Source organism: Sparus aurata, chromosome 17 (assembly GCF_900880675.1).
Source record: "Sparus aurata chromosome 17, fSpaAur1.1, whole genome shotgun sequence".
NCBI lineage: Eukaryota > Metazoa > Chordata > Actinopteri > Spariformes > Sparidae > Sparus > Sparus aurata.
The window spans coordinates 33,853,927-33,864,800 of NC_044203.1; the positions used below are offsets into that span (position 1 = coordinate 33,853,927).

The 10,874-nt window shown below is 42.7% G+C and overlaps 1 protein-coding gene across 3 annotated transcripts in view; it reads left to right on the forward strand.

Moving 5' to 3' along the window:
- The window catches only part of scap (SREBF chaperone), a 33,873-nt gene extending 23,000 nt beyond the window's left edge, over positions 1 to 10,873 (forward strand). For all 3 annotated transcript variants that reach the window (XM_030392694.1, XM_030392693.1, XM_030392692.1), the window contains exons 15-23: positions 1,653 to 1,854; positions 2,640 to 2,755; positions 2,896 to 3,442; positions 4,206 to 4,291; positions 4,417 to 4,499; positions 4,662 to 4,828; positions 5,000 to 5,080; positions 5,213 to 5,419; positions 6,677 to 10,873. In XM_030392694.1, coding sequence (XP_030248554.1) covers positions 1,653 to 1,854; positions 2,640 to 2,755; positions 2,896 to 3,442; positions 4,206 to 4,291; positions 4,417 to 4,499; positions 4,662 to 4,828; positions 5,000 to 5,080; positions 5,213 to 5,419; positions 6,677 to 6,922 — 1,735 coding nt within the window. In that variant the 3' untranslated portion in view covers positions 6,923 to 10,873. The remainder of the gene's footprint in view (positions 1 to 1,652; positions 1,855 to 2,639; positions 2,756 to 2,895; positions 3,443 to 4,205; positions 4,292 to 4,416; positions 4,500 to 4,661; positions 4,829 to 4,999; positions 5,081 to 5,212; positions 5,420 to 6,676) is intronic.
- Position 10,874: the final 1 nt, after the last annotated feature.

The following is a 10,874-nucleotide window of genomic DNA, read 5'->3' on the forward strand; positions in this document are numbered from 1 at the left end:
AATAGTTGCTGCCTATTAAACCAGAAATAATACTGTTGCCAAATACTGTAGTGTAAAATAAGTGCATTTTTAAAGGCTTAGGTGATATTTGGGGTCTTTTGATGTGAGGTTGTATGAGGTATTTATCCCTAGTCATTGTGTTACCTGCAGAAGATGGCCATCAGATTTCTACCTGTGTGTAGATGTGGCACGTAGCAATAGCAGGAAGCAGTACGGCTGTAAACCTTCACCAGCAGCAAGACGTATTTTAGCCACCTAAGATTATAATTAAATTAACTCCGCAGGTTGTACAGTTGAGGGAATTTAGTGCTACAGGTAAAGGCTGTTGACAACGTAAAGCACCAAAAATGCTGAAAACGTAGCGTTCACGTCCACAGATCTGTATATATTTTAGGTTGGATTTATTTTAGGTGGTAAAATACGTCTTGATGCTGGTTCGATTGCAGAAAACACTCTCAAACACAGCAGGGGCCACGTTGTGCTTCCTTGTGTAATAAAGTCATAAATGTCTGTCATCAAAGAGATCAAACCTCCAGATCACTGTTTTGATCACAGCCGAGATCAGATTTGATTCCTTCTGAAGTCAGACGTCGACTGATCTGAACACACCTTGATGTTTTCACTTTACATGGATGTTTCCAGACTGTTTTCTACCCACTTTACTGTGACAGGAGCACATTAAACATTTGTTCCTTCAGCTTCCTGTGAGAGAACAAAGAGTGAGCGGTGAGTCATACAGAACATACTTCAAGCTCAAGTACAGACTGACTCATACCCGAAACACCCGAACAGCCTAATGAAGTAGTAATTTATGAGTCTCTTAAATTAAATTCACAACCCTCGGTTAATTTGTAATTGGACAGTGTGAGAGCTCGAAGAAACAGAATTATTACAAAAAAGATTGGAGCTGATTTTCATACAACCTGAAGGATAAATCTCCTTCTTGAGATGCTGCCAGTGTCATCACGCTTATCTCGCATTCCTCTCATTTCCGTCTACCAAAATATTCCTTTTCATCCGTAGCTTTTGTTAGATGACACAACAGTTAAACTCCATGTGAACTTGGTGTGTGTTTTGTAAAGGTGGGTTTGAGTTTTAAAGGACTGGTATTTCAGGCAGAGTAGGTCACACGTCTCTGGCAGGCTTCATCATCACAGTTACGCCAAATTCCACAGCAGGTAGTAAAGCAGGCAGATACGCTACGTCATGCTTCACCAGATCGTTCAGCAGGTTGTAAGACTGTTATGTTAAGGTTTAATTTGTGGGAGAGTAGCTGCAGAGTATTTTAGAGGGGAAACTCTGAGCTCTTAGTTGTTGCACAAAGTTAGAGACACTGTGGATTATTGTATGTAATTGAGAGAGAGCCAAAATGACTTTACAGGAAGATGCACGATTCCTTTCTTAAAGTGTAAAATAACGGAACAGTTGTGATTAGAAACTGAACACTTGTGACACATTCTGTTAGTTTTAGAAATGTTTATAAATAATTACATGAATAAATGTAGAAATACGGCGACTAAAAGGCCGGTTGTACTTGTCAAGTCCACTGGAGAATTGAGTAAATGTGATGCTGCAGAAAGCGACCATGTTTCACTGATAACAAGACAAATAAGTCAATATCTGACTCCTTCTTTGTCTTTCCTTCCACGCAGGGTGGCAGCTCTGGGCCTGGCGGCGGGCGTCCTGCTGGTTCTGCTGCTCTTCTGTCTCTACCGGGTTCTATGTCCACGGAACTACGGACAGAACGGCGTCCCTCATGGGCGCCGGCGCCGAGGGGACCTGCCCTGTGACGATTACGGCTACTCGCCACCTGTCAGCGAGATCTCACCTCTGCTGCTGAGGGGCCACAGTATGGTGAGAAGACACATACACCATATGTTCATACAGCAGTTTATCACCAAACAACAACTGATTTTAAGACGCTTTGAATAGAATTTTGAACATTTCTTCACTTTGGAATTTGGACAGAAGATTAAAAATCATTTTTTACGGTTTGTTTCAAAGATATAATTATCTTTGAAGTCAATAAATCTGCTTAGAAGTCATAGGAAAATGTTGGTGTTGGCAGATTAGCAAAAACATTTTGTCAAAGGAAAGTTTATTTTGCTAATTTTAGTATATCATTTCACACTGAGCTAACAAGCAGCTTTTCATGTTGAAACAACCTCAGAAATCTGCTCTGATATAAAAGGACGTCGCTGCAGAGGACCAGCCAGTTCACATAAAGACTGTAATTATTACTGGGTAAAAAGATTATGTCCAGACACGTTCTAGACAGCAAAGTAAAAGTTAATGGGAGGTAATGTTGAAATCACTCCAGCTCCCCATGAATGACAAATGAATCCGATACAAAGTGTGGCTTTTGCTAGAAAAAAAGCTTTGGAAAACAGCAGAAGAATTGTGATAAAGGCTGATTAAACTTTTTGTCGTTGAGGTTACGTGGACTCTTTGTAGCTGCACTGTGCAGAAGAAACAGCTGCTTGTGTGAGCCTAAAAAACCTGCGTTTAAATGAGCCAGTGTCAATGAGTTCAGTCACCCTGTTACACATGCTGTAGTTTGGAAGAGCACCGAGTTATAAACTGGAGAACTTTAAGCCCGGTTGTTCATTTGGTTGGTGCTCTGTCTTTCTGTCCTGCAGGACATCGAGTGTTTGGCCAGTGACGGGATGCTGCTGGCTAGCTGTTGCCTGGCAGGACAGATTCGGGTTTGGGACGCCCAGACTGGTGACTGTCTGACCGTCATCCCAAACCACGGGTGAGAATGTTACAATATTAATTTGGTTCGTTAAGATTTCTGTGCTTTGATGATGACGACGTTGCCCTCCAAGTTTGTCCAGTTGTTAAGATAACAAAAGATGCTGCACGCTCTCAGGTTGAACTCTGTTTCCCTCTCAGGCTCAGGCGGAGCAGCAGCAGTGGCTGCTGGGAGCAGCGCGACGGCTGGGACAACGTGAGCGGAGCGTCAGAGTCGGAGTGTTTAGGATCTGAAGCTGGCGGCAGCTCCGTTACTGCTGACGGCCTGTCAGAGGAGGAGGGCTACCCGCTGAGGCGACGCACTGCTCCCGCCCGGCCGACTCTGTTCACCGACCAGCCCGATCTCACCCCGCTCATCGACACCAACTTCACCTCCCAGCCCCCCTCCCACCTCTCCACCCCGCCCAGGGACGGCTTCGACTTCGGAGGCCTGGTGGAGCGCGCCTACATGGAACATGAGCCCCCGTCACCCTCCACCTATCCCGCCCCTTCCTCTGCCTCCTCCTCGCCCCCTTCTGGAGCTCAGTTCCAGAGGAGACCCAGTTTAGGGGATGCATCTGTATTCTCACCCCAAGAGAGAGCCTCCACAGCAGGAACGCAGGCGACACCAGACTGGGAAAGCTCCGTTTGGGCCATGGAGCTGAGAGGAAACCTGATAGCTGCTGGGAGGAGCAGCGGTAAACTGGAGGTGTGTAACATACGAGTTTAACTTACAGAAGATGCTCGCTAGGGCTTTCAACTAATTATTATTTTCAGGATTTGTTATTCTGCTCCTGGCTTCTTTTGTCCCACAGGCAGACTAAAACCCAGAGGCTTTTCATTTGCTATCATGAATGACAAAGAAAACAGCAAATCCTCACATTTAAGTGGCGGGAACCCAAAAAATATTTGACATTTTCGTCTCAAAAGTTACAGAAAAGGGTTTATCAACTATCAAAATAGTTTCCAATGAATTTTCTTCATGAAGCAAAATGGATAAAGGCTCTTTTTCAACTAGTTCTGACCAATTAGTTTTGTCTCTTTTGATTATTTCTGTTTTGTGTGTAAGGATTCACTCTGTATTTGAGTACAGATTTAATATTTAAAGAGTTACTTACTAAAGAGTCTGTCGGCCTCTTGATATCTTCAAACATTTTTCATTTGTCTAGATTATTTGATTATATGTGTCATTATAAGCCAATACAGCATTATTTGGAGTACTTAAATTTTGCATTCACACAGTCGGCATCAGCAGATTCTGCTTCACATGCTGGATGTTGTGTGGAAAGAATCTTTATCACTTTAAATTCAAGTAAAGTAAAATGATGTGAAAAATATTGTGGAGGTTAACGGTGTGTAAATGTTGAGAGTCTGAAGAGCTTTTGTATAAAACATAAACTAAATTGAATACTATGCTGCAAACACTGTACGATAAACATGTTAAAGAATGTGAACTTGTGTGTTTGTGTCAGTTGTGGGATGCAGTTGAAGGCTCGTTACGTTGCAGTAATGAAGACGGAGTCTCTGGGATCACAGCTCTAGCCTTCCTCAACAACAGGTGAAACGCACAAACACACACCTGCAGAAAAAACATGTCTCTCTCTTTTGTTAAAGAAAGACTAGTCTGACTTTATCTTTACATGACTTTACTTCATCGTCTGTGTTTTCCCTCTTCCTCCTCAGAATCGTAGCGGCTCGACTCAACGGGTCTCTAGATTTCTTCACAGTTGAGATAAACAAACCTCTGTGTCTGCTGCAGTACAGAGGTGAGGCTCAAAAACGTCCCTCGTTTTCACTCTTTTTTAAGGTTTGCAAATGTGTAAATTTGCTGTTTTACATGATCTCCCACTAAAACGAAGATGAAACGGTATAAAGAATTGAAGGTTGCTGAACATTTCTGATGAAAACTGCGTGTCGTCTCCCTTCAGGTGCTCCCGGGCGAGGCAGCATGCCTCCCTCCCCCTGTTACAGCAGCGAGGACGTGATCAGCTGCCAGCTCACGCGCTCGGTACAGTGCGCTCACCAGAAGCCGATCACGGTGCTGCGAGCGGCCGCCGGACGGGTCGTCACCGGCAGCCAGGACCACACTGTCCGGGTAACACACAGAATACTAACAAGAGGCTGAGAAAGTCTGATGTGTTCAGATCTTCAGTCTACAGATTTAGTGATTAAAAACTAAAAGATGTGAAGAGAACGAACGAACGAAACGAAACGAATTGTTGCTGCTCAGTCCTAACAAACCTTTGATCTGTTGTTTACTCGTCAGATTTATCGTCTAGAGGACTCGTGTTGCCTCTTCACCCTGCAGGGTCACTCTGGAGGGATCACATCCATCTACATAGACCAGGTCAGTGAGACAGCTTCCTCTAATTCACAGTAAATATGTATACTGTATTTATACCCTAAGATTTAAATTCTGGACTTGTATAAAAAAAGGATTTGCTTTCATCACCGTGTTTTTGTGTCTCGGCTTCCTCAGACGATGGTTCTGGCGAGCGGCGGGCAGGACGGCGCCATCTGCCTGTGGGATGTCTTGACCGGGAGCCGCGTCAGCCATGTTTACGGTCACCGAGGCGATGTCACCTCGCTGGTCTGCACCACCTCTTGCGTCATCAGCTCGGGACTGGATGACCTCATCTGTATCTGGGACCGCAGCACTGGGATCAAGCTCTACTCCATACAGCAGGTACAGATGAGGCTGATTCTGGAGTTCTGGAATACACAAATAACCAGCGAGCATCCCGCCGACGCAAGCAGCCTTTTCACTTTCTTATGTTTTATATTCTTCTGGTCCTTTAATGCAAACAACTTTATCCTCTTGAGCCCCGGGAGTTTTTACACATGAAAAAATAAATCTCCTAAAATTTTGGTTTTTGGACGGACTTCACAGATGGCAGGAAAAATCTTTTTTTTTCTTTTCCCACCAATATTTTTTTTCTCTTGACACATGAAACAACTTTTTTTCCCCCTGCAAATTTTTCACAAATCGATTTTAAAAAACAGAAAAATTCCCAAAACATTCTAGTTTTTTTCCCCCTCATTTTCACACAAGAAAGTATTCAAGGTTCTTTTCATGCATTGAACTTGAAAACATTTTCTCCCTCATTTTTCACACAGGGAGAAAAAAAAAATGTTTTTACATTTCGTTCTCCTGAAAAAAATATTTGTTACCTGCCAAACATTTTTTAAAAAATCACTGTTTCACACATGAAAACCTTTTGTTTTTCCCAAAGATTTTCAACGTGATTTTTTCAACGTGAATGTTTTTTTTCACTCAGTTTAACATGAAAAAAAATTATCTTAAAAAAGTTTTCCGTGTTATTGTCATGCGTTCTCCTGGAAAAATGTAGTATTCTGGCAGAACTCTTTAAAAAAAATGTTTTTCCTCTTGCCCAAAAATGTTTTCACTTGGTAGCAAACATTTCTTTTTTACTCCTGGAAAATTATTTTTCGCGCATGAATGAAAAATTTCCCTGCATTTTTAAATTCTTTTTTATTCTCCTGTGGAAAAAGAAATCAGTTTCACACTTAAAAAAACAAACAAAAAAACCCTGTTCTTCAAGGAAAAATGTTTCAGTTTCACACATAAAACACACAAAAATCTCCCCCCAATTTTTTTTTTCATGTGTCTAGATGGAAACTAGTATTTTGGCAGAACTTTCCGCACCAGCTCTTGAGACAATGCGCTAGCCTTCAGGAAGGTTTTTTCTCCTGCCAATGTTTTTTTTTCTCCGTTTCAAACATTAAAATAAATCTCCTGGACTGAAATTGGAAAGAAAAATGAGGAAAAAAAGGTAGCAATTTCGAAATATTATCCTGGCAAAACTTTTTTTTCCCCACTTGGTTATAAACAAGGATTAAAAAACATTCTCCTGACTTTGTATTTTTTACTCACTTGTCACACAGTTTGATCTCTCCTGACTAACTCCTCTCTCCCCGACAGGAGGTGGGTTGCGGGGCCAGTCTGGGGGTGATCTCAGAGTCTCTCCTGGTGACGGGGGGCCAGGGCTGCGTCTCCTTCTGGGACCTAAACTTCGGAGACCTGCTGCAGACCGTCTACCTGGGCCAGAGCAGCGACGGGCAGGGCGTCCGGCAGCTGCTGGTGCTCGACAACGCCGCCATCGTCTGCGACTTCGGCAGCGAGCTCAGCCTGGTGTACGTGCCGTCGGTGCTGGAGAAACTAGACTGAGGAGAGACGGTGGGAGCACTCGCTTAGGAAAAATGTGCACTCAGAACATTTCCTCTTCATCGTTTTTGACTTTCCTGTTTTCGGCTTTTTTATGTTGTTGTTTTTTGACACCCAGAGGAGACACGACCGGTTTCCATGTGCATAAAAAAACTTTACTTTTTTTTTTTTTTCCTCAGTGTTTTAAGTACAAACCTGGATGTAAAAACAAGCTGAGGACTGATTGTGCAACCTGCTGCATTTTATCGGAGGAGGGCGAAGGACCCTCGGCACAGATGTGTCGACATTTTCGAGGGTCATGAGGTTCAAGAACAGCTGGATGTTTCTCACTAAACGAGGACCCACCAGTCACCAGTTTGTGCTTTTTTTGTGTGTGCGTGTGTGTGCGTTTGTTTCGTGGCTCTGCCCTCTATGCTGCTGATACGGGTGGGGCTTCACTGTGACCCCCCCCACCCGCCCAGAGAGGAAGATGAAACTGTCTCCTTATTTTTTAATATTCCTGCTGCCTCAGCGAAGTGCAGCCACAGCGAGCTCCGCGGCTCCACGGCCTGTTGGGACGAGCTGCGCAGTTATACAGAAATGTGAGTGTGAGTGTGGATGAATGAATCTAGGCCCTTTTTATGGAGAAACACTGCTGAGAACAAATTGATTGGTTGTGTGTGTGTGTGTGAGTGTGTGAGGTGAGTGAGTGTGTGTGTGAGGGAGAACTGATGATTACTGTATAAAGTAAACCTCCAGAGGGGGCTGTTTTTATATGTATAAATCTATTATTTATTAGCGATACCTTTTTTTTGAATAACAGTTTGTTTATTAACGGCTAATCCCGGCTCTTAAACAAGAAAATAATAATGTGGACGTAATAACCTAAATGTAAGATGGTGATTGTTTGTTTGGCGGGGTCGGGGCTTTCGGCTATATGACGGTTATTTGTGATGTTGAACTGGAAACACTGAAGCGTCGTTGGTGTGGAGTTTGGCTTGTATCTCAGCGCCGGCCTCTGATTTCTGGGGCCCCTGTGTGCTTCTTCAGGCTACCTCCATTTTCCAAACTGCTTGAATATTAGGTGAGAAAACATGTCATATTTTTTATGAATTGTGCCCTTTAGAGATTTTTTTTTAAATCACTGTTTACTGTAACTAATTCAACTTAAACTGTTTTTAATCCTGGAGTTTTTTTTCTTTTTGGCCACCGACAAAAACAAAACGCTTCGTACTGCGTCCAACGTCCGAGCTCACAGTCCGGCTAGTTTCCGCGTTGTTGTCGTTGCAAACTTAAGTCTTAAAACCTGTTCGCTTTCTTTCTGCAGCCGGGCAGAGAAAAAATGTGAAGGAAGGCAACAAATATCCAGAAAAACAACTCCAGCTCTGTTTTACACCCTGTAGGCTAACTGAACTAACATACCATACACAGACGCTCTCGCTCAGACAGATTAAAGCAGCTTGATTTTAGAGAATTCGCACTGTTTCTGTGTTCAATTGTGATGAATCGTTAGATCACATCGTATGCAAACTCCAAACAATGCCAATAAGAAGCTGGTATCCAGTCTGACCGGCAGTTTGCCTCGACCAGAGACACTTGAGTGCTCCACGGGAGACGAGAGCTGCGATGATTAATTGATAAGTTATCAATTATTAAATCAGTCAGCACCTGTTCTGACAGATTCAAGTCATTTTTAGGGGGGAAAAAAGTCCAAATTATTTTCTTAAGTGTGAATATTTTCTTGGTTTATTTCCTCCTCTGATAGTAAAGTGAACGCGTTTGTGTTGTGGACGTCATCTCGAGCTCTGGGAAACATTTTTCACCATTTTATAGACAAAACAAACATTATTTCATTGTCTGTAAATCGATTGTTAGTTGCCTCCCTACTGGAGATGCTGTGTAGCTGATTGAGAGCTATGTTTGATTGGACATTTTGCACAGAAACGGTGCTGATTCTGCTTTTTTTTGCTTCGTAACTGATAGATTACATTGGTTTGTTTAAAGACTTGTATCATACAGAACGAGTCTATAATTCAGCAGGGTGGTTTTACCGATAGCAGTAGAGTTTCTAACATTAGTCCCCTCACGTTTTGTTTTTTTTTATATATATCTGAATTCAGTTGCTTGAATCTTGTTTCATAAATTATAATTTAGTTAATTTGCTGGTTACATTTTTACGAGAACGGCTGCCGACTCGTCCTACAGAAAGAGTCGAGCAGCTTTCAGTTCTTCGTTAGTGTTATTATTGTAACTTTACCCTCAAAGTCACATGTGAGTAGTTAAAAATATAATGTGAAGATTAATTAGCGATGATAGCTTGGCCAATAAAACTAACTAACACTTTGTTAGAACCCATTTTATCCCAAAATATTTGTCAACTCTGTGACTTCTGGCTCCCCCTGCTGGTCATAATCTGAACTCTGGACACCTGCTGAGAGAATGTAGTCCTCCAGGTTTAAGACTCAATCCAACAACATTCAGAATGTATTTCTCCCAATCATCCGTCTGCTGAATGTAGAGTCCCAACCAACGAATCCATTTTTAGGAAAAACTGAATCCTTCACAGTATCGCATCGCAACACTAATTCAGTGCACTACTAACCCCCTCTGACGCACACGCTCACACACGTTAGGCACTTTTGCGAACATCAGCTTACATACAGGACACACGTGAAGCGAGTTTCACGCCTGCAGCGCTCGCAAACACGCACGCTGCAGTCGTGTTGAGGACGCAGGCTCTGGTTTCACTGGGATGGAGCGACCAAATACTTTTCCCCCCTCTCTCTCTTCACGAAACAAGCAGCTGAATCTGGTGTTTGAGAGACACCGCAGAAACCAAGACCTGTTCCCTCCTCGACACTGTGACCTGATAATTTATTAGCTTTGTGTATTTCTGTTGTAACAATAGTGGGGAAAAAAAAGCTTTTAGAAATGGGAAAATGTGTAGCTAGTTGTTAGATCTTAAGATTTTTTTGTTTTGTTTAGTTTTTTTTACTTGCTGTTTTCTAGCAATGTGAATTTGATTTATAACAAAAGTTTTACATTTTGGGAAATTTGCTGAACGCGTTTTGCTTTCTGGTGAAGAGTTTAAGCTCCGGAAAATGTTGTGTGGGACTACGAAACTTCATCGGAATGGAGGGAGGAGATGATTGAATTTTCATATTTCGGTGAACTTTCAACAGGTTCATTCTTGCAGTTTTCACCTTTTTACAGAGACCGCTCCCTGCAGTCATTCCCATCTTTTGTGCTAAGCTAACCTGCTGCTGGCTGTTACTAGTCGGATGTGAGAGCGGTATGAATCTTCTTAGTCTCTCCACCACGAAGCGAATAAAAGCAAATTCCCAAAATGTCAAACGATTCCTTTAACGAGGGCCGGATGGAGGGTTAGTGTGGCAATTTTAATTGAATCTCTGCTTCTTTTGAATGTTTTGGTTCATCGTATGGACTTGGCCTTGTAACAATCCATATCCAACAGAATTATTCTGCCCAGTTTACTTCATTGAAACATGCTTGTTGTTGCCGTTTAGCTTCAAACCTTTTTCATCCGGCGGTCAGCGCGTCATATCAAAAGTCTGAGTGTGCAGCCGTGACATCCTTTGAGCTGGTGGAGTAGGAAAAAGGAACATTTCCTGTGGCTGCACCCTCTAAATAACGGCTTTGTGGTCCACATTTAATCCCCCCCCACCCACCCACCCCGCCGGCTGATAAAGTAGAAATCAGATCATTTCTCACCGTTTAGACAGCTGTGAGGAAAATCAGAGCTGTGAGAGAAGGAACAAAAAAATCCGTGAACGGTTCAGTCAGTTAATCCACAGGCCTGCTCCTCTCCAGCCTCCTCCCCTTCAGTGGCTGGCTACAATCTACGCAGGCTGTAGTAGTGGAGGTAACTTATTTACTATTTTGTAACACACACACAAAAAAAAAATGCAAAACTTTTTACTAATTTTCAAATAAAGAGGCTTTGATACCACAGCAG